The following is a 22782-nucleotide window of genomic DNA, read 5'->3' as shown; positions in this document are numbered from 1 at the left end:
TAGATAGGAGATAGATAGATGTGTACCAGAAAAATAAAAAAAGGATACTCACATGGCAGCACAGCAGTGGCTTTCTCCCCAGTAGTGGCTGCTTGCACACCTCACACACAGCTCCCAGCCCCCGCAGCTCCTATCTCCAGTCCCGCGGCCCCTGCACTGTCTTCCCTCCTGTGACGTCATCAGCAGTAGTGGGGAAGATAAGCAGGGGAGAAGATGATCAGGGGAGAAGATGAATGCAAGTGCCGCTGGGCTGGAGATAAGAGCTTCGGGGGCTGGGCGGTATGTGAGCTCAGGGCTTTGAAAGGGACACAGCATCTCACTCTGTCAGCGGCCACTGACTGATACTGAAGGCCGCAGCTGCTGAGTGCCATGGGCCTTCAGTGTCAGTCACTGGTCAGTGTGTGGCAGCAGCAGCAGCAGCGGCACCCCCCCTCCCCCCCTGCTTGTAACTGCGGGCCCCCTACCCCTCCAGTCTGGCAGCGGTCCTCCTCACTGCTGATCACATTGCTGTCTGACTGCACCGCCTCCCCCCTCTGACCCCAGCCGGAATGCAGAGCAGTCAGACAGCGTGATGAAGAACCCCCCCCCCCCAGCACTGCCATGATGTACACCTTCCCTGTCAGCTAGCCTTCCCCCACCATCCCTCCTTTGATAAAAAAAAAGAATAAGCACATACTCACTCTGTGCTTCAGCCGGCTCCAGCTTCTCCTTCTTCTCACCGCTCTGCCGGTGACGTCACTCCTCTGCTCCGCGCGGGAACGCAGGGGATGAGTGAGGCCTCTAGTGACCGGAGCCAGAATGCAGCTTCCGGCCACTAGAGGGAGCTGTGCACAGCCCGTATCTGGGAGCGCTCGCAATTAAAGGGCCAGGTACGTTTTGGGAAGCGGGACATTTGGGGCCCGTTCCGGGACAGCGGGACAGGACCCCGAAATCGGGACTGTCCCGCTAGATCCGGGACGGTTGGGAGGTATGTATATATATATATATATATTGCTGTGCCAGTGCCAATCAGGAAGTGAAGAAAAAAATTTACTAAGCAAGTCAATTGGTTCATTCACTATGCATGCCTATTTCCTACTATGGGGGAAAAGAGGGACTTGACAGAAAACCCTTTAGCTTCTACAAGAATAGGAGAGAGACGATGTATCAGTACACAGATGCAGCTATATTGAACCTAACACCACAACGTATTGAGGGGGGGGGGGGGGGAGTTGTGTTTGCTGGACACGTGGTTATTTTATATAACCTTGGGAGCTCTTTAGTTTGTTATGCCATCGGTTTATCCCATTACACAGAGCATAGCAGAGCCAGAGAGCAGACGGAACCTTTGTTGTAGCGCTTCTGTTCCCGGGCGGAGCAGTAGAGTGCTGGACAGGAAGAGAGTAGTGACATTCTCATGCCTCCTCAGAGGACAGGATTCTCGTGCTAGTGTAGCTGTTACCTGTTGTGTTAGTTCTCTGGATGGCCATGGCGGCGAAGCTGGGATGGCGGCTCCTCTGTGTGCGGCTTGGCCGGAGCTGTGCTGCGGGGGACGGGTGAGTGACAAGCGGCATGGCAGTCCCTGGATATGCAGGTGTGCGGCACTTGTCTGCAGCCTTCGCTACCGACGGACCTGTTGTGTGTTGTTGTACACGGACTGTTCCTGCAGCCCCTCCACACACAACCTGGTTGAGGTGCCTCATACTTGGAGTGGAGCGGCTGTGCGTAGCAGGCAGCCTGATTCCTCCCTCCACCTGTAACTAAAACTCCCCTCTGCTGTTAGATTAATGAGGGGAGAGTATGGCATACAGTGCCCATAGAATGTATATAGAGTCTATGTCCAATCAATAGGTGTTGTATGGTTGCTTCTGCAGACAGTCTGAGGAATAGGTGATAGTTTACAGGTACACTGTAATGCGGGCTCATGTACCTTATCAGGGTCCGTATTCACACATACAGGATCTTCTGCAGATTTCATGCAGCAGATAAGGCTGGGTTCACACTGCGTTTTCAGCATACGTTTAACGGATAAAAAAATAGTGTCAGCAACGTTTTTGTGTCCGTCCAAAAAAATCAGTTTTTTTATAATAGAAGTCAATGGAAAAAACCGATAAAGATCAAAACGGATACACACAAATGCATCCGTTTTTTGCAATCCGTTTTTCATCCGTTTTTTGCAAAAAACGGATGAAAAACAGATTGCATAAACGCAGTGTGAACCCAGCCTAACAATGTAACACAGCATCATATCTGCTGCAGATCTTGTATGTGTGAATGGACACTTAATGAGGTTATCTGGCGAGGAAGAAGTTTTTATACATTGTCGCAAGTATATAGAAAACAATTAAAAAGCTATGCTAACCCCTCCATAGTCCCTGGTGTCATTTTGTGGGTCTCTAGGTCTCCCGCTGAATGAACCCACCACCATTTCTGAGACAGACTTGTTTCAGCGGTGACAGATTCTTCAGCTAATCACTGACTGAAATGGGACACCCCAGCGGCCAGTGATTGGCTGAGTGGTCTGTCACTGCCAAGACACACCCTTCACCAAAGATGAGGTAGGATCATTCAGCAGGGGACCCATAGAATGGCATCGGGGGGTGTGGAGAGGTAAGCTCAGCTTCTTTGTTTTCTATAGGATATAAATGTTTCCCTTGCTGGATAACCCCTTTAAGGGTGCGTTCACAACTACAGGATCCGCAGAAGATATGATGCTGTGTTCAGTTATTTAAATTAAATCTGCTGCGGATCCGCAGCAGAAAATACGCTGCGAATCCTGTAAGTGTGAACGTACCCTAAAAAGTATTTACAACACCAAAAGTATTCACTTTAAATTGGATAAAAATAAAAGATAAATTGCTGCGTCCTATTGGCCCCAAATAGGTGGGACCTCAAGGGGTTGAAGTCCCAATTAAAAATAAAGCAGAAATTTGATTGATGGACAAGCGTAACTCCATTTTTCATTTGAGACATTCTTTATACATGGCCTTCATAGCCTGCTCACTTTGCAACTCACCTTGATTTACACATAGGCACATTTTTCAGCTGTCCCTTCACAGTGTCCCCACTTTAACTAGGAAGAAAGTGATATTGCTGATCTTGGTTTTAAACAGTACAGCACATATATAACATGTGCAGACATCAGCCAGTGACTGTAGCATTGTAGGTACACATCAGCCAAAGTTGTAAATTTATGTTTGCAATAAAGTTGATTCCTGTTAGGGGGCTATGCTGGAATAATGTCTTTATGTTTAGTGTTGATTCTTGGCATGTCTCTCCACAGCCGCACGTCAGGTGTCCTGCTGGTCAGACACAGCAGCACCAACACCTGGTGGGATGAACATCTCTCTGAACAAAACAAAGAGTATATGAAACATCTGACTGCACAGGAATATAATGATATGACGGCAAGCAAACTCTGTCCTCTGAAGGATGAGCCTTGGCCTATAAAGACATGGGAACCAGGTTAGTTATTGAATTAAAGGAGAACTCCAGACAGACATTTTTTCACAGCTGCTGGGAAAGGGGTGGTTAAATAAAATAACATGCACTTACCTCCCCAGTTTCGGCGCTGATGACCGCATACTGCTGCTTCGGTCCCTGGCCTCTCTGAGAGGGGACCTGGGATATGACGTGCCAGGCCTGCTTAGCCAGTCAGCAGCAGAGGTGGGACACCACTACAGCCGATGACTTGCTGAACGGGCCTAGAATGTCATGTCCCAGATCCCCCCTAAGGCCAGGAAATTGCCGGGGCAGAGCAGCAGTATTTGGACACCAGTGTTGGAGCCAGGAAGCAAAGTGTATGCGGTTTTAGGGCACGGTTGAAACTGTGAGTGTTGTAAATAAGTCTGATGTCTTTTGGTGAAGCATTCCAGAGAACTGGTACAGCATGAGAGACGTCTTGGAGGCCGGAGTGAGAGGTTCCAATTATAGAAGATGTTCATGTCAAATATTTAGCAGAACATGGAAAGGATGGTAGATAGAAATGAGGGAGGAGATGTATATAGAGGTAGATTTGTGGGTGAGGAGTTTGAACTGAATTCTTGATTTAATGGGCAACAAGAGTAGTGATTGGCACAGGGGGGGAGACGTCAATGTAATGGTTGGAAGGGATACTATCCTGGCGCTGCTGCCTGTGATCCCAACCATTCTGGAGCTTAGCCAGCACTTAGAGAAAAGCAGAAAAAATGGGGATCTTGATTTAGGTGCTGCTTCTATGTACAGTTTAAAAATAAAAAGATTCATTACATTTATTACCTGGAAGCAGAACTTGGATCAAGATCACATTCGTTTCTCCTTTTCTCTGATGTTATTGGCCTAGTTATAAAATGCGATGAGAGCAAGTAGGTGAGCTGTAACTCAACTTTCCAAGAATTATGAATACATAATGTTACATAATTTTTTGCATTCAGATACTATAGGGCACTAAAGAGTAGTACTAGTAATGTGACCAACTACACTGTATAGCACAAAACTGTTATTTGTACACCATATAGCAGGAGTGAGGAGTAAGATGTATAGATTGGAGAGAGAAGCAATAGAGTGACAGATATAGAAGAGAGAGAACAGAGGGATATATGGAGGAGATGGATATATATAGGGGAGAGACGGACAATCTTATTTATTTAAGAACTAGCAGGGGCACAGGCAAGAAGACATAGGATATTGGACACTGCATGAGAAGGTTGAGGAGGAGTGAGGACACACACAGGCCATGCGGAGGTTAGAGGTCACCACACTGACTGGAAAGCATGAGTGCGTCTGAACCACACACAGCCAACAGATTTATGTTATGACCCATCAGGTAACTTTTTGTGTTAAAGGAGTTAAAGTCCGGCAAAATACTTTATCAAAATATTGTATTGCCCTCAAAAAGTTATACAAATTACCAATATACACTTGTTACGGGAAATGCTTATAAAGTGTTTTTTCCCTGCACTTACTACTGCATCAAGGCTTCACTTCCTGGATAAAATGGTGATGTCACGACCCGACTCCCAGAGCTGTGCGGGCTGTGGCTGCTGGAGAGGATGATGCTAGAGGGATGCTTAGTGTCCCTCCAGTGTCCTGTGTCCCTCAGTGTCCCCCTGCCATCATCCTCTCCAGCGGCCACAGCCCGCACAGCTCTGGGAGTCAGGTCATGACATCACCATTTTATCCAGGAAGTGAAGCCTTGATGCAGTAGTAAGTGCAGGGAAAAAGCGCTTTATGTGCATTTCCTGTAATAAGTGTATATTGGTGATTTGTATAACTTTTGGGGGAGGAATACAATACTTTAATAAAGCGTTTTGTTAGACTTCTCCTTTAACCCCTTAAGGACGGAGCCACTTTTCGTTTTTTGCGTTTTCATTTTTTCCTCCTTGTGTTTAAAAGGCCATAGCACTTGCATTTTTCCACCTAGAAACCCATATGAGCCCTTATTTTTTGCGTCACTAATTGTACTTTGCAATGACAGGCTGAATTTTTGCATAAAATAATTGCGAAACCAGAAAAAAATTCAAAGTGTGGTAAAATTGAACAAAAAAACGCATTTCTTTTATTTGGACGGTATTTGTTTTTACTCAATTCGCCCTGGGGTAAAACTGACTTGTTATGCATGTTCCTCAAGTTGTTACGATTACAACGATATGTAACATGTATAACTTTTCTTTTATCTGATGGGCTGTAAAAAATTCAAACCATTGTTAACAAATATATGTCCCTTAAAATCTCTCCATTCCCAGGCTTATAGCGCTTTTATCCTTTGGTCTATGGGACTGTGTGAGGTGTCATTTTTTGCACCATGATATTTACTTTCTATCGGTACCTTGATTGCGCATATGCGACTTTTTGATCGCTTTTTATTAAATTTTTTCTGAATTTGATGCGACCAAAAATGCGCAATTTAGCACTTTGGGATTTTTTTGCGCTGACGCCGTTTACCGTGCGAGATCAGGAATGTGATTAATAGTTAGGGCGATTACGCACGCGGCGATAGCAAACATGTTTATTTATTTATTTACTTTTATTTAAAACATGGGAAAAGGGGGGGAATTCAGACTTTTATTAGGGGAGGGGGCTTTTTACTAATAATTTTTTATTTTTTTTTTTACACATAGGGGACTTCTAGTATATACACTCTGATCTCTCATTGAGATCTTTGCTGTATAGTTATACAGCAAAGATCAATGAGATCGTCACTCGGATGCTTTCGGCTGCTGCAGCCGAAAGCATCTGAGTGCTAAGTCGGAATCAGCGTCATCTTGGCGGAGACCCCGGTCGGCACCAGACACTGAGATCGCTCCTCCGGGACAAGACACCAGGGAAGTGCTGCATCCGGTAATCGGATGCAGCTGTCGTCTTTGACAGCTGCATCTGATTACTGTATTAGCAGCAACGGCAATCGGGCCGTGCCCGCTAATAGCCGCGGCCCCGGGCCCCGCTCTGACCACCTCATAGGGTCGGGAGCCTGTCGACCCGGCACGGGGGTGACAGGTCCTCTTTAAGCCCCCAGTAACCATCCCAGTGTAATCATGTGCAGAGCTTCTTTACCCCCAAGCAGAATCACATCTCAGACAACCAGACTCCCCAATACAATTACACGGATAGTTGCTTCATTCCTCTAGTACAGTAAAATTTCTAATTTCAACAGTTCAGTCTCATAGACTATAATAGGCTAAAGTGGTGGCCACGGAGTGGGTTGGATTACACTGCTGCTGCACTCTTTCCCTGACTATATCTCCTGAACACAGCGGGTGTCAGCAATGACTACCTGGAGGAGTAAGCAGGAAGGAACATACAGGTCTGTAACATACACTGTGCCTACGCCCTCCCCCCCCCCCCCATTGTTTCTCTCCCCCTTGCATTGTTTAAATTACCTCCTCTTAATGGAAGAACATGTTGTGATATGTTCTGTCCCTTTGCCAGAAATTATGAAGAACAGGTAATAATTTGTTTTTGCATCTAAACTCGCACATGCTGGGTTGTTTCCCCAACGTAGTCGAGGCCCCAGGGAAATAAACACCACGTAGTTGGAATTGCATGTAGAGTAATTGTGTACTGGAATTTTCCCCCCAGAATGTGGGTGAATTAAATGATCACCCTATATTATATTTGAGCACTGTCCACAAGAATGGCAAGAAAATGTACCAAAAGTTTTAGAATGCAAACAAGATTGTGTATGAACTTTATTAGTGCTTTTAACATCTGCTTTTACCAAGATGGGCTCTCTTGTGTAACACACAAGGTGGAGTTTGAAATTCCTCAGTCTGGGGGAAAGAACAGCCAAATATTTTCCAATGATGGCAGATTGCTTGGTGTGTTTTGAGCAAAAGTGGATTAAGATGAAGGTCTTGATTACCTAAGTAAGATATCCTCTAGCCCTAAATTTAGCTACTATTTGCTGAGACTTAAAAGATAATTGGGAGGAATCAGTAACTATTCCAGTTGTCTAAATTGTGATATCAGTAGTGACCCCTTACCAAATGCATTACAGTCACTAGGTTTAGTGAATACATCCCCTTCTCCTTTCCTGCTTGATTAATTCTGATCATACTATCTAGAAAGCTAATGTCCTGCTGTTATGTAAAAAAAAAGAAAAATCCAAACGGAAAAAAATATCAATGAAACCAAATCTTGGCATGCTGACAAAAAAAATGGTATACGATAAATCCTGTATGCATTGGCGTAATGGGTGGCCACATTGGCCCCTATAGCGGTGCCTTTCCTGTGCACTAAAAACTCATTTCAAAGCATTAAAAAATACTAAATTCTTGCTGTAATGAAGTCTAGGTGTGAACAAACTGTTTACATTTAAAGTCACCAGAATAGATCCAGGAGAGGGATCCCCCATTGATTTAAGCTTGGTGAGAAAATCAGGAACTTCTAAAATAAAAGACCTGGAGTGTCAAATAAGTTGTTAAATAATCTTTTCAATTAAATCGCTAATGGAAATAGAACTGTTTCTGTCAAAGTCACAGTGGGACGTCCAGGAGGATTCTGTAACTTTTTATTCCCTTTTGGCATTATATAGGAAACATAAACCTACAGATAGGTGAATTTAGATTGTGAGCCCTAAGGGGGACAGGGAGCAATAATTGGCATAACTATGTAAAGTGCTGCGGAATCTGTGTGCGGTATACAAATAAAAGCATTATTACATAATGGGAAATCCTTTTGTAAGAAATTCAAAACCAATAAGGGATTTACTACTGCTCTGCAGTGTACTGTAGTGGGCGGCAGAGAGCCCTGTGTCACACTTGAAAAAATAGTCCACTTCCTGTAGGACATACAGCAGCTAATAAATGTTGGAAGACTTGAGATTTTTAAATAGTTGTAATTTACAAATTTGTGTAACTTTCTGGCAACAGTTTGTTTATTTCTCCCAAGTACCCCTTTACCTGTTGATGTGCTGTAATTTGACTTTATTACATTGAAGACTAAAGGATTTCCTCTTACAGGCGCCCTTTTGATCTATACAGTACTTTTTTTCTATGTGAGAGTGCATGTATGTGCAAGTGTATGTATGTGCGCAGTGATTGGCTAAGACGCTAGTTGCTGCTAAACCACATTGCCTGAGGTACCAGGAAGCGGTAGCAATGAGCAGGGACCAAGCGGTGTCTGAGTGGCAGCTGGCGAGCATGATATAGCTTTTATTTTTAGTGTGCCCCCAGTCATATGTAAAACATTTTTATGTCCCCAGACAACCCCTTCAATCCCTTAATGTCTAACGGAAGTTAGGTTTTGTATAGTTTTATGTTTCATTGCTTAAAAAAATGAAAGCCATATTTTTAAGAAATCTGTCTTAAAGGGGCACTCTGGTCAGGACCCCTTTTTTTTGTCAATCCCCGGGGAGGGAGCAGGTAAAAACAATAACATCTTTACCTGCCTGGCTCAAGCGCTGCAACCCACATTTCACTGGTCCGGTCCCCTGGTGTCTGCCCATTTCCTGAACTTTATACAGCAATTCAGTGGCTGAAGCAGTCTCCAACCACTGAGTATAGCATACAGCGATGACTGCTATATGCTATATTTACCTTTTTTATACTTGCTATGTTTAGTGCTGCCTCTCTGCTTTTATGCTCAACCTATTGTACCTTCCTGCAGAGAAGATATGTCTGTATACCCTGTAGCCAATCACTTGTCATCTGGTGTTTTCTAGTGCTGAGGCCAGTGGCTGCAAGGTATACAGGCCTCATCTCTGCAGAGAGGTAAACAAATCTGGTGGAGATGACTAGAGCATCAGCACTGGGCACTTATAAGGAGTCGTGTGGCATTGTGTATCAGTGGTAGGAGCTACTATTTAGAGTGAAGATCCAAAAACATCAATGACACATGAGCTAAACTTTGTGACTAGAGCCCTTAGCTACACCCCTGCAAGGAAGGGTGAAACAGGAGAAAATTCTTCCAGCATTGTGGTGCTGATAAAAGCTACAAATTACTGTACAAAACAATCCACCGCACAGGTCCGTCGTAGAAAAGGTGAACTAAGGGTAGCTTCACACGTACCGTATCGCTGCGTTTTTAACGCTGCGTTTTTGCTGCGTTTTTTACATGCGCGTTTTGATTTTCACATGAAAATCATGTGAAAATCAAAACGCTCATGTAAAAAACGCAGCGATACGGTACGTGTGAAGGCACCCTAAATCAAGATGAACCCTCCCCGAAGTTGTTTTCTTTTCAATTTTATCAAATATTAATTTTTGCACATTCACATTTAAAATAAAAGAAAGTGATAATAAAAAGCAGATAATATTTGCATGTAGCTGTAGGTTGGGCCCCCAAAGACACTACTAATGGCCCCTAATCAACTTTGTTTAACTGTATGAAAATATGGCTGATCGCGCTCCTGTGTGAGTGCAGCGACTAGATCTATTCATCTAGTCGCTGCACTCGCACAGCATCTACTTATCTAGTCGCTGCACTCACACAGCATCTATTCATCTAGTCGCTGCACTCACACAGCATCTATTCATCTAGTCGCTGCACTCACACAGCATCTATTCATCTAGTCGCTGCACTCACACAGCATCTATTCATCTAGTCGCTGCACTCACACAGCATCTATTCATCTAGTCGCTGCACTCACACAGCATCTATTCATCTAGTCGCTGCACTCACACAGCATCTATTCATCTAGTCGCTGCACTCACACAGCATCTATTCATCTAGTCGCTGCACTCACACAGCATCTATTCATCTAGTCGCTGCACTCACACAAGAGCGCGATCAGACAGGCTATCCCCAACTTACTGATTACACGTAGCAGTAACCTGACACGAAGCTCCAACAACCTAAACCAACATCTATACTGGCTTGTGCGAACAATATAGACAGAGCTTTTTAGGTACGAAAAAAACTTTGTATAACTGATTAAAGTGACACTGTCACCCCCTTTTTGCATTCTGACTTCTTTACACAGGTGTAAAAGGTAACTTTAGCAGTTTTCATACCTTATTTATATCATACGTCATGGTGCTTGTTCAAGTAAAAAGTGATCTTTTATCAACTGCAGAAGTGGACGGGGCTTTGCAGCAACAGCGCCACTAAGCCCCGCCAACAGTACCACCATTGGTGCCGCCCCTCCATGGCATCATAGGCACATAGGCCCTGCCCTCTCGCCGACCATTGAAACAGACTGGCCTATGTTGTGACATCACAGAGGGACGGGGCCAACGATTATGTTGTGGGTTGGGCTAAGTGGCACAGCTGCAGTGAAGCCTTAGCATAATCTTTAGTAGATAAAAGATGACTTTTTACTTGAACAAGCACCATGATGTATGATATAAAATAAGGTATGAAAACTGCTAAATTTACCCTTTACACCTGTGTAGAGAAGTAAGAATGCAAAAAGGGGGTGACAGTGTCACTTTAAGTCTTTAGGGAGAAATGGTAGTGCAGAAAGGGAGATTTGTTTTTCTCCTCTCTATATCACAGTGGATTACATACATACATACATACATACATACATGGATTACATACATGAACAGTAATGGGACGCGAAGGGAAATGAAATCGGTGCCCTGGAGGCACTGGGCCCGTCTCCATTGCACCAGACTTGCTAATTACGATAGACAAAAAAATGTGAATTCTCAGGAACAGGGCAATATTCGAAATAAGGGGCACTATTTGACCTAGTCCGTCGACGGTGAGCAATTCTGCTGTGATTCACTTGAAATAAACATGGCCAACTCCTAGGTAGGATGTAAGGTGCAAGCAGCAACTTAATTTGAGGGAGGCTGAGAGGGAGCAGAACTGTGTAAGGCGTAGTACATAATTCTTGGGCTCCCTTCTTCTAACCCTTCTGATGTGCTTTGCCTCCTTAGGGCCTGTTCACACTGAGTAAAACAGGCCGAATTCCGTGGCAGAGCTCCCCGGGATTCTGTGGCAGGAAGCTCCGCCACAGAGTTCAACGTGTTTTGCACAGTGTGAACATACCCTAAGGCCCTGTTACACAGTGTATTGGATTAGGGTAGAGTGTTTTTTTTAATACATTTCCTTTCACTGGGCCTATTTTATGATTTCTGAATCTTACATCCTAATAGAACTCCTGATTGTATTACAGGCTCCAACAGAGTTGGTTTAATAGCAGTTAAACTTGGTATGATGCCGATATGGACCAAATCTGGGAAAAAGCATGCAGTCACCATGTTACAAGTAAGTTCAAAGGAACTTGTGTGATTTTCTTTTGTTTAGTATTTGCCTTCAATATAATTTTCTTTATATCACTTTATATCACTTGTGCATATCCACAAGTCTCATACTAAGCACACTTACAAAAAAAAGAAAAAAAGACAACACAAAAGGAACTGTCTTTGCATTACATGTTAATTGTAAGGGAAAAACATAGAAACTCCAATGTTGACAACATTGTATGACTCTGTGGCAAGGTTGCCATGCCACATGTGTATGTTCTAAAAAGTACATTCAGTACACTGGGGAGTGGCCGCACATAATCAGAACCCTGCAGTTCTTGACACAAACTTTGGTGGCAGCAGTGGGGCCAGTGACTTCCCTTACTGCTGTAATATATAAACAAAGACTCTGTAACGCTTGTGTACAACATATAGTATTCCATTGTAAAGGGTTAATGTTAAAGCGTTTTTCTCACCTGGCTGATTCAGCTCAGCATCACTCTATCCCACTATTGCTGCCTGGTTTGACAAGGGGATAGTGAGAGCAGGACACAGTGATGCTGAGTTGAATTTAGCTCTGCGTCTTTTTGTCTCCCATTGATGGAAGGAAGCAAAATGTTGTATAACAGCACAAACCCAGTATGGTTGAGGTGGGTGCCCGTCTCTACACCCTGGCCCAGGGTGGTAGAAGATCCAGTAATGAAGTAGGAGACAGCACATCCAGAGATAAAGTTGAAAAAACGTGTTTAATGACACACCAGTGCGCGACGTTTTTGTCTCCCATTGATATCACAGGTGGCTCCAGGGACAGTCCATTATAAATACAAAGAAAAAGAAGGGTTATGTTATTTACAAATAAAGCACACAACAGGTATGAAAAATATATCAATCTTTATTAATAATAGCAAGGGTAACAAAATCAGAACAAACCAGGTCCCTAAATCCGATTAAAAACACTTAAAATATTTCACTATAGAGACCAAACCAATATACTTGGTCCCTGGAACCTACAACCTGATACAGTAACCTTCTACTGATCAGTATACATTTAAAAGATGAAATCAACTTATCACATGGTGATAACCACACAAACAATGCCACGTGCAGTAATGAAAATGCAATACATGTATTCCAAAGTAAAGTGGTGCAATTTTTTGTAAGGTAGAAATAAATAAGGAAAAAAAAAATAAATGTTAAAATCTCAGGAGCCATTCAGTCTGCTTGTAGGCACAAAAAAAATCAATAAGGCTATGCTCACACTGCGTATGATTCCGTCCGTAGTGCGAACCGCGAATATACGCACATAGTGTTTAGGTTGATGCGTTCACTTGAAAGTATACGATATACGCCCGCACAGTGCACACTACGTATGAGCTTACGGCCGGATCGTATACGGCGCCGTGAAAAATGAACAAGACCATTGTTTGAGGACGGAAATGTTGAAACTCACGGCCGTGGATTTCCATGCGGTCCCGAACGAAGTAATTATTTCAGCCAAATTGAACTTGATTTTTCGATCCAAAAGGTTCTGTGTGGTTTACGGGGCTGGGCGAAGATTTCCAAGTAAATGACCTGCCTCAGATCGCTTCGAAACAAGCTAGGGAAGCATAACTGTACTGCGGGCGTATGTTCGCGGTTCGTACGCATCCGGTCGCATGTCGATTTTTCCCACGCCCGATCTACGGACGGAATCATACGCAGTGTGAACATAGCCTAAAAGTGTAAGTTGGTGGGTGATTTTTCTAAAGTGTAAAAACAAACTAATAGTAGAATATGTTATAAAAAATATGTGAATACATTTATATATGATTAGAATGATATATGGCAAGGATTAATTATTTTTGATTGATATGGTGACCCATATCCACTGAGAGTAGTCTGAGAATTTAGCAGTAGTACAGTAAGTAGTTAGAGGCTCAGGTGTTCCTTTACTCCTTGTGACCGTGTTGACAGCAGTGACTACTGTGGATGTGATTGAAACAAAAGGTGATTACATTGCTCATCACAATGAAAAAATAACTAAACAAAGTTTTCTAAAGTCATCTCTAATTAGAAGTGACACTCTTGATTTGTTTACTGCAAGATGGAAAACTGCTTTGCGTAGTCTGTGCCTGAGACCTCTCCTGCTGTAAATGATTGGCAGTCAGATTTAGTCTGGCAAGTTCTCAGTGAATGCTGCTGCACACGAGTTCTGGGAAATGGAAGTGTGAAATCTTCTATTGTTACCCAGCTTCATATTTTATTCCTGTTTTAATTCAGAGATACTGTATCTGTAATCGTGCTTTGTCACATTTGGTTAAATCCAAAACAAAATTATGTGTGAGAATATCCTTTATAGCAACAGTGCCCCCTACCTGTATGTTCATGTTACATTTTTATTTATCTTTTTAATTCTTTGATGATCCTTTCATTTAACATTAGGGAAATGCATTATCACAGTTTTATTACAAAATTTCTGTTTCACAAATCAATGCCTTTTTGAGCTGGAATGATTCTGGTAATAGGGGAAAGATATATTGCTGGGAAATCAGTTTCTGCGGCTGCTCTTCTTGGAGCCGTTCACAGCTCCAGTGTTCTGTCAGTAGAGAAAACTGCTGACATCGTGTTTAGTGGGTGATCTATGCAGCCTTATTGTTTCCCTATGGATAGTAAACCTATTCTATAAAAAGTGCTTATTGTCTGCTTATGGCACTGGACAGCAACCATGGCTTATTTGGTTTCCTCTTTATTATACTTTCCCTAATTATTGTACTTTTCCCTAATCCCTCTCACTTGTTAATAACTAAAATATTGAGTAATTGAAACATAGTATTAGAAAATTACTCATAATGCAGTTTCATAATTTGTCTTTGCATATAAGAGTACATATAGTTCCATGTCACTGATCTATCATTTGCTGCAATTAGATGGAACCCAGAGGAAGTGCACTGATTAGACTCCACCCTCTGCAGTCATGTAAATCCTGGGTAATCTCTGCTGCACTAGGAGAGCCGTATCAGAGAGAAACAAGGAATCCATATAGCAGACATCCCATAAATGTCACATCAATTGCAGCAAGTATGCACAAGGCATACACAAGAGTCTCTCTGCATGATTCTGTAGTAATAGCCTACCCTGCATTGTAAAGGCAACAAACTGCTTCATTATTGAGGTCATATTTACATGTTTCAGACTGGTTCACATTTGAGTCTGAGATTCGATTTAAAGCATATGTTGCAGATTTTGTTGGAAATGCCAAGCAGAATTCTACATCCTGCAGCATTATTTTTTTCACAGAAAAAAAAGGTCAGACTCCATGATAAAAACCGATGGACGCCATTAAAGTCAGTGGGGTGCATTTAAAGGAGGTCTGGTGAATTTTTATTAAAGTATTGTATTGCCCCAAAAAAGTTCTACAAATCCCCAATATACACTTATTACGGGAAATGCACATAGTGCTTTTTCCCCTGCACTTACTACTGCATCAAGGCTTCACTTCCTGGATAAAATGGTGATGTCACGACCCGACTACCAGAGCTGTGCGGGCTGTCGCTGCTGGAGAGGATAATGGCAGGGGGACACTGAGGTACACAGGGCATTGGAGGGACACTGAGCATCCCCCTGCCATCATCCTCTCCAGCAGCCACAGCCCGCACAGCTCTGGGAGTCGGGTTGTGACATCACCATTTTATCAAGGAAGTGAAGCTTTGATGCAGTAGTAAGTGCAGGGGGAAAAAAAACACGTGCAGTCGGGAACCCCCAGTGTTTTCCTGCTGACAGTCTTCTATGTTTCTAACTAAATATTCACCATACACAGAGAAAAAGATATAGAGGGGTCAGCCATAGTGACATAGAGGTCAGACATAGGCCCAGATTTATCAGCTTTCTGTCAGTGTCTGTACTCCTGAATAATCATGGCCCCACAGGAACTACCCGCTCAGCCACTTAGTGACTGCAGCTGTGTCCCGCCTTACTCACTGATTGTCTGAGCGGCATCTCTAAGTGGGACCATGAACGGTGACAGGTAAATATGACTACTTTATTATGATTTCCTGCTGCATCCATACAGTAGCGCACACACACAGCCTGCTGCAGCCATGGCGCGCACACAAATTGCTGAAGCCATAGCACACGCACGCACACACAGGCTGCTGCAGCCATAGCACTGACACACAGACACAGCCTGCTGCAGCCATAGCGCGCGCGCGCGCGCACACACACACGCGCACACACACACACACACACGCACACACGTAGCCTGCTGCATCCAGAGCACACGCACACAACCTGCTGCAGCCATAGCGCGCACACAGCCTACTGCAGACATGGTACATACACACACACGCAGCCTGCTGCAGTCATAGCGCACACACAGCCTGCTGCAACCTTTGCACACACACATGTAGCCTGCTGCAGCCATAGCACACACACACAGCCTGCTGCAACCATAGCACACACACACACACACACACACAGCCTGCTGCAACCATATCGCTCACACACACACACACACACACACACACACACACACACACACACACACAGAACCTGCTGCAGCAATAGCGCGTGCACACACAGCTGCCACACACAGCTTTCTGCAGCCATAGTACATACACACAGCCTGCTGCAGCCATAGCGCAAACACACAGCCTACTGCAGCCATAACATACACAGCCTACTGCAGCTATAGCGCGCACACACAGCCTGCTTCCGCCAAAGAACGCACACACACGCATACACACAGTCTGCTGCAGCCATAGCACACTGAAGAAAAACACACAATCTGCTCCTAGAGAGAAAACACCACACTGAGGGGAGAGGTTACTGCTACACTACTTATGGCTTTTCCTCCTTCTTCTGTATATTACACAGGATATCTTCATATTACACATATATAATCATCCAACATTTAGGAAAAGAACAGCACAGATCTCCCCCCACACAATGGACTCTTCCAGCTCAGAAACAAGCTGCCAAATAGTGACCGCCGACTTTTCTCAGACCCCCTCCCCCCTTATCTAATAGGACCAGCGCTTTATTACCAATATATGGAGGGAACTAAATGTATGTGTTTTTCTGGTTGTTATAAATAAGGTCCTTAGACTGATACAACATAAAAAATATTCATGAGGAAAATTTATAAAATTCATATATATCATGTCATATCTTATATATCAATTATAAAGTTTTTAAAGATTTTTGTAAAGGTGGAGTTGGAGTCTGTACATTTTTTTTCCTTACTCCAACTCCACAGCTCTGTTGGAAACCACAGTAATCTTAAAGGACAACTCCCACAAAAATTTTTTTTTGCTCATTTAACACACATTTCAAAGTTATATAACTTTGTAATGTGGTTAAATACCCGGCCTGGCCCCCTTCCCCCACTTTCGGACCCCCGACCCCCCACCCCGGAAGTTAAAGAATGTATACATTACCTATTACGATCGTCACGGTCCTCTTCTCCGGGGCGGCATCTGGTGACGACGACGTCAGAGCCGAGGGGCGGTCCGGGTCTTCTTCCTCCTTGGCGTCTTCATGCAAAGTGAATGGGGATGAAAAGGCTGCTGGTGCACATGCGCACCAGCAGCCTTTTCATTGGCTGGAGCGCATCACATGGCTTCCAGCTTGCTCAGCCCTGATTGGCTGAGCTTGCTGGAAGCCATGTGATGCGCTCCAGCCAATGAAAAGGCTGCCGGTGCGCAAGCGCACTGGCAGCCTTTTCCATCCCCTGGACCCGGAAGTCGGAGACATCGCTGGATGGCGGACGGCGGCGACGGAGAGGCGGACGGCGGGCGAATCGAGTGGCGATCGTCACCGGAGAGATGGTGAGTATGGTGTCTGTGTGTGTCTGTGTTTTTTTTTTTTTTTTGGAGTCCCGCGGGAGTTGTCCTTTAAAACCACACCTTGTTGGTTTCCATTGTGTGGTACTTCTTTGTACATGCAATACACATTACACATTGGTATACAAGGTGTTAGTTTTCATTTCTCATGAGACAGATATGAGCTTTCAGACTACTTCAGACTATGAAGAGGTGCTGTAGTCATTGATCCTGGCCATAACAGTAATGATATAGAGCGCCCAAGGAATCAAATAGGTAATAGGTAATCACTAATATATAACCACAACAGAGCACTGGCATTGTGTGTTATTTAGTATTTTAATTAACTATACTTAGAAATATAGTTAATTGTGTTTTCAATACAGAATAAAAGGGGGAGAAGGCATAATAATCTAGATGTTTTCCAAAAGACCACAATAGAATTCTATGGCTATGTTCAGCTTCATTGCAAGCATACACCACAACTATCATGTGTGAACAGACAGAGCAGTTATCATGTTATTCTGCTTCTTTTTTATTTAAAGTATTTATCTTATTACAGCCCAGTGTTCAACTTTCTCATAGGTCCAAGACTGTCATGTGATTAAATTTACACCAAAAGAGAATGCTAAAGAAAAAAGCGCTACTCTCACCATAGGAGGAAAAAATGTATCATCTTTTTATGTAAGTATTGAAATACTAATAAACCATGTATACATCTTTAAAAAGTTCCATGTAATGTGATTATCCAGTAATTTTCATTAGTAGAATAGCTGTTGGATCAGCCATTAAAAAATATTTTAAATTAACCAGTACCAGAAAGTGCCAGAGAGTTATAATTTACTTCCATATAAAAATCTCAAGTCTTCCATTACTTATCAGTTGCTGTATGTCATGCCTGGAAGTAATTTACTCATCTCTAGCACTTTCTGACACAAATTGATTTGAAAGAAACTATTTTGTCTTAGCATTGACAGCCTACTCAGCCAACACTGCAGCCCTTGATTGGCTAAGCTGGCTTTCACTGCTGAGACGAAAGGGGTTTCAGAAATGGTTGTGAGAGCGCAAAGGAGCCACAGGAGGGCCCTCGGGGAGTGTGGTTAGGTAAAAAAAAAATGTTTTATGTTCTATGTAAGAAAAGTATATATATATATATATATATATATATTAAGTTCACAGTGGAGTGCACTCTCAGACCTTGTGCAGGAGTGCCAGCAACGAAGATTGAATCCACGTCTTCTCAATAGATATCCCAAGAAGTTGCAACACATCCAAATAGTGAAAAATTTAGTGATTTTTATTTCATAGTAACAATATCAGTAACTATATACACACACACAGTGGTGCCTTGGATTACGAGAATAATCCGTTCTGGGACCATGCTTGTAATCCAAATCCACTCTTAAACCAAAGCAAATCTTCCCATAAGAAATCATAGAAATGCAGACAATTGGTTCCACACCCCAAAAATAATTTTTTCATTCTGAATAACATTTTGAACAGATGAAACAATGAGAAACAGCTGAATATGTAATATTATAAGTTACTGTACAGTATAGCAATCAGCATTTGGAGTATAATGTATACTATGTGCACAAACCTGATAACACAGCAGCAGTTTGTAGAGCAGTTGTATAGGGTGGAGCTGCACATCCCCATAATGCAGTAGTGAAGTACAACAGGCTAGAATAGAGAAGCAGGGCTGCTGTCAGAGGTCTGTGTGGTCACATGACAGCAATGGGCAAAGGGTGTGTGTTCATCATGGACCAATCAGGACTGACAGAGACTCCAGGGAGAGAGGGGTTACAGCAATGGAGAGATTACCTCCACAGTCCTGTCCCCTGATGCAAGCCCCAGCCTGAAGTGGATCTGCTATAATTTGGAAGCTGAGGGAGACCTCCTGGGTCAGAGTACAGTGCTGTAGACCCCGCTATGCAGACCATGCCTCTCTTTCACTCGTGTTCCCACCCAGTACAAGGAGCTACTAAACCAAGGCAATGCTCTTACACCAAGTCACAGTTTTGAAAAACTGTGAGCTCTTAAACCAAAACGCTTTTAAACCAAGTTAGGCTGCATTCCCACGTTCCGTGATCTGACGTGGAATGCATGTACCAGAGTCCCCCCTGCGCCCGGACAGCATCTGTAATTGGATGCTGGGAGCGGGGGAGACTGTATTCATAAGCGCCACGCTGTAATGAATCAGCCGCGCGGTGCTGTTACTACAGCACGGTGCTTATGAATACAGTCTTGCCCGCTCCCAGCATCTAATTACAGATGCTGTCCGGGCGCGGGGAGACTCCGGTACATGCATTCCACGTCCTTGATCCGTCAGGATCACGGAACGTGGGAATGCAGCCTTACTCTTAAACCAAGGTACCACTGTATGCATGTGTGTGTATATATATATATATATATATATATATATATATATATATATATATATATATATATATATATATATATATATATAATCTCACACACACACGCACACTGGATTGTTTTTAAGAATGTTCTTTCTAATTTTCCTACCTATGTATTATAAAATAATCCTGAAATCTTGCAATACTCATTCTGGCAACGAGGCTTAATAATATAGGCTTACACGTCCTGTTATATATAGATCACTGTTCAGTGGTCTCCACAGTTATTAATACATACAATATTACAGTGAAAGGTGACAGTTTATAAGTAAGACAGGATAATGCCATTCACAATAGGTAATGGCCATAGCTTCCCCTCTCCGCCTCCCTGTACTATGTTTGGTACACTTTGGTACACTGCATTTACTGGATTAGATTTTGTCTCTGCTTCTAACAGTTTCTGGTGTTATTGGTTTGTACTTTCCAGATCACTGTGTCTACTTTATTCCTGTGCATTGGTTGAGTAATTCATGGCCCTATGGAAACATTGTCACAGTGAAAACTATTGAGTAACCTGGCATGACCTGCCGTGAGGTGACAATTCCTACTGTGTTGTTATTGGGAATAATACACTGTCCAGTATTTGCGTATAGCATCCCTACTATACATGTCATCTTATTCCTCTGATATTTTGGGTTATTTCTTCTTCTGCATTTATATCTTTGTGTAGATAGCAGCTGCATGTTCTGTTTAAGTACCCTCAGATACAGCATGTTGTGTGTTAACATGGGATCGGATAAATATATTTTTATGTGACCAGTCCTAATAAATGGGATTATCCAAGTGTGACACCCTAGACAGCCAACTAAATTGCTTTCCACGAGATTAGGATTTTTTTTTCCAATGCCAGTTGCATAGGCTCAGTATCCCGCTGCAGAACTTTAATCCATGAAGAGATTTAAGGTACAGTATAGCAAGTGTTTTTCTTGGACATAAGATAATGGATTGTCCACCGCTCCAGTTGAATAAAAGTTGAATCTTTATTTCACATCTTTAAAATGAATGACAAAACAATAAAAACATACGCCAACGCTATTCAGGACGTAGCCCCTTAATCATGATTAAGGGACTACGTCCTGAAACGCCTCAGCGCATGTTTTTATTGTTTTGTCATTCATTTTAAAGATGTGAAATAAAGATTCAACTTTTATTCAACTGAAGCGGTGGACAATCCATTATCTTATGACTCCTGCTTCCACCTGTTGGCACCAGGTGTTTTCATCTACCTGCTCCTTCCCAGGATACCACCACACAAACAGAAGACTAAGCACAAGATACAAGGGTGAGCTGACTGCAACCTGCTTTCTACTTTTAGTTTTTCTTGGACAGTCTGTATTGATATACTATACTAAATAAAGTTCACTGTATTGTGAGTTCTTGGAGTGTTTATAGAGGTACCTCCTAGAACATAAATGCACATAAGCAGCAGTAATTCTAAGACTCTGGGGACTTGGGACCTGAGGTAATGCCATGCTGACGGAACTGCATAAAGACCTTCATGGATCTCTGGAATTGTGAGCACATGTTTATAATAAGGTTTACTCGTAAGATTGGTGAAGTTATTAGTTGTTAGTGTTTGCACATCCCATTTTTAGTTGCCATTTCAGTGAAGCAGGAGTAAAATCTGCACAATTTTATTGCTATTTGCAAAAATGCAAGTGTGGCAACAAAGCCCTAGGTTGGGAGATGGTTTGTATGTCTTAACGTTGTGCACAAATGTGTGTTACCAGGAGAAAGGCCAAATACTGTCCAAAACTCCTTGGTTTTATCCATCCTATGTATGTGTAAGTCATACTGTAACTACTATGACTGATTTTAATGGTATTTAATAAAAGGCTACAGTTTTTACACTAGAAAAGTGCTGGTGCGTTTACAATTTTGTTTCAGGTCACTAATATTGAAAATAATATTAGTTAAAAACAGTAGGTTATGGTGTTTTTTGTTTGTTTTTTCTCCCATTTCACAGAAACCAGAATCTATACTGGAGTTTTACAGAGAAGCTGGAGTCCCACCTAAGCAGAAAATCAGCATATTCAAAGTGTCAGACAATGCCATCCTCAAACCAGGTAAGGCATTGAAAGAAATGGTAAATTTTTCTTTAAAGAAGTCCGGCCCAACACTATTATTTTAATTCCTGCCCACAATCCAATGTTAGACAAATGCCTAATATACATCAGTAACTAATTCCTGCATCTTACCTAACTTTTCACCCCCTTCTCTGCCACCGGAAGTTCTGTAGTTCAGCAATAATTGCTTTCGTCACGAATCACAGCCGCCATCTTCATTCGTTACGTTGCCATCCACGTTACTATCCGAGGTGTGCTTGAGCAGGGACGGAGACACCTCCTTCATTATCTGGGTGTGTTTATGCAGCTGCAGTAAGGCCGCCTGGACGTTGATTGGCCAGACGTGCACACAGGCTCCAGCACGGCAACTCCCTCCCTCTCTCCTGCTCCTATCAGCTCCCACTGCCGACAGCCTTTCCCTGGCTCTTATGTGATTTCCAGCCCGGTCACATGGTGTACAGAGCGGTTACTAGCACAAGTATATACTGCAGTGCTAGCAACAGCTCTGTGTTCATATTGTCTTATAAAGGGGTCAGAACAGGGGAAGAAGCTGGGGGAAAACATCACAGTCTCCTCTGAGAACAGAGGAGAGGGGAGAAAGATTCACGGAGGGGGGATGGCTGCTGGAGAGAACAGCCACAGAACAGCCCGGAGGAGAGGGGAGGGGAGGTGATTGCATCACAGAACAGCCTCAGCAGAGACCAGCACAGAGGCCAGGGGAGGTGGATGCAAGCTAGAACAGCCTCAAAACGGAGGGGAGACATATGCAAGCCAGAACAGCCTCAGCCTCAACAGAACGGAGGAGAGTGGAAGTGACCAGAGAGCAGGTGGATGCAAGCTGAACAGTCTGAGGTGTATGTGGTGATTTTTGTGTATACTGGTAGATGCTGGTTCCAGAATTCTGCAT

The 22782-nt window shown here is 43.1% G+C and overlaps 1 protein-coding gene and 1 long non-coding RNA gene across 7 annotated transcripts in view; one reads left to right on the top strand and one right to left on the bottom strand.

Annotated features, from left to right (window-relative positions):
* The window catches only part of LOC138783535 (uncharacterized), a 38653-nt gene extending 37831 nt beyond the window's left edge, over positions 1 to 822 (bottom strand). For 4 of the 6 annotated variants that reach the window (XR_011361707.1, XR_011361706.1, XR_011361704.1 and 1 more), the window contains exon 1: positions 681 to 822. This is a non-coding gene — a long non-coding RNA (uncharacterized lncRNA). Of the gene's footprint in view, positions 1 to 676 lie in introns of all 6 variants that reach the window. The other 2 variants (XR_011361705.1, XR_011361708.1) reach the window with 1 other exon arrangement.
* Positions 823 to 1370: 548 nt separating this feature from the next.
* The window catches only part of MRPL3 (mitochondrial ribosomal protein L3), a 70847-nt gene continuing 49435 nt past the window's right edge, over positions 1371 to 22782 (top strand). Inside the window, exons 1-5 of the mRNA XM_069960288.1 lie at positions 1371 to 1535; positions 3263 to 3444; positions 11522 to 11613; positions 17975 to 18073; positions 21776 to 21875. Coding sequence (XP_069816389.1) covers positions 1462 to 1535; positions 3263 to 3444; positions 11522 to 11613; positions 17975 to 18073; positions 21776 to 21875 — 547 coding nt within the window. The 5' untranslated portion in view covers positions 1371 to 1461. The remainder of the gene's footprint in view (positions 1536 to 3262; positions 3445 to 11521; positions 11614 to 17974; positions 18074 to 21775; positions 21876 to 22782) is intronic.

The sequence above is a fragment of the Dendropsophus ebraccatus genome, chromosome 2 (assembly GCF_027789765.1).
Source record: "Dendropsophus ebraccatus isolate aDenEbr1 chromosome 2, aDenEbr1.pat, whole genome shotgun sequence".
In the NCBI taxonomy this organism is placed as follows: Eukaryota; Metazoa; Chordata; class Amphibia; order Anura; family Hylidae; genus Dendropsophus; species Dendropsophus ebraccatus.
Note: the sequence above shows the minus strand (reverse complement) of the source record. Positions and strands in the feature narration are given on the sequence as shown.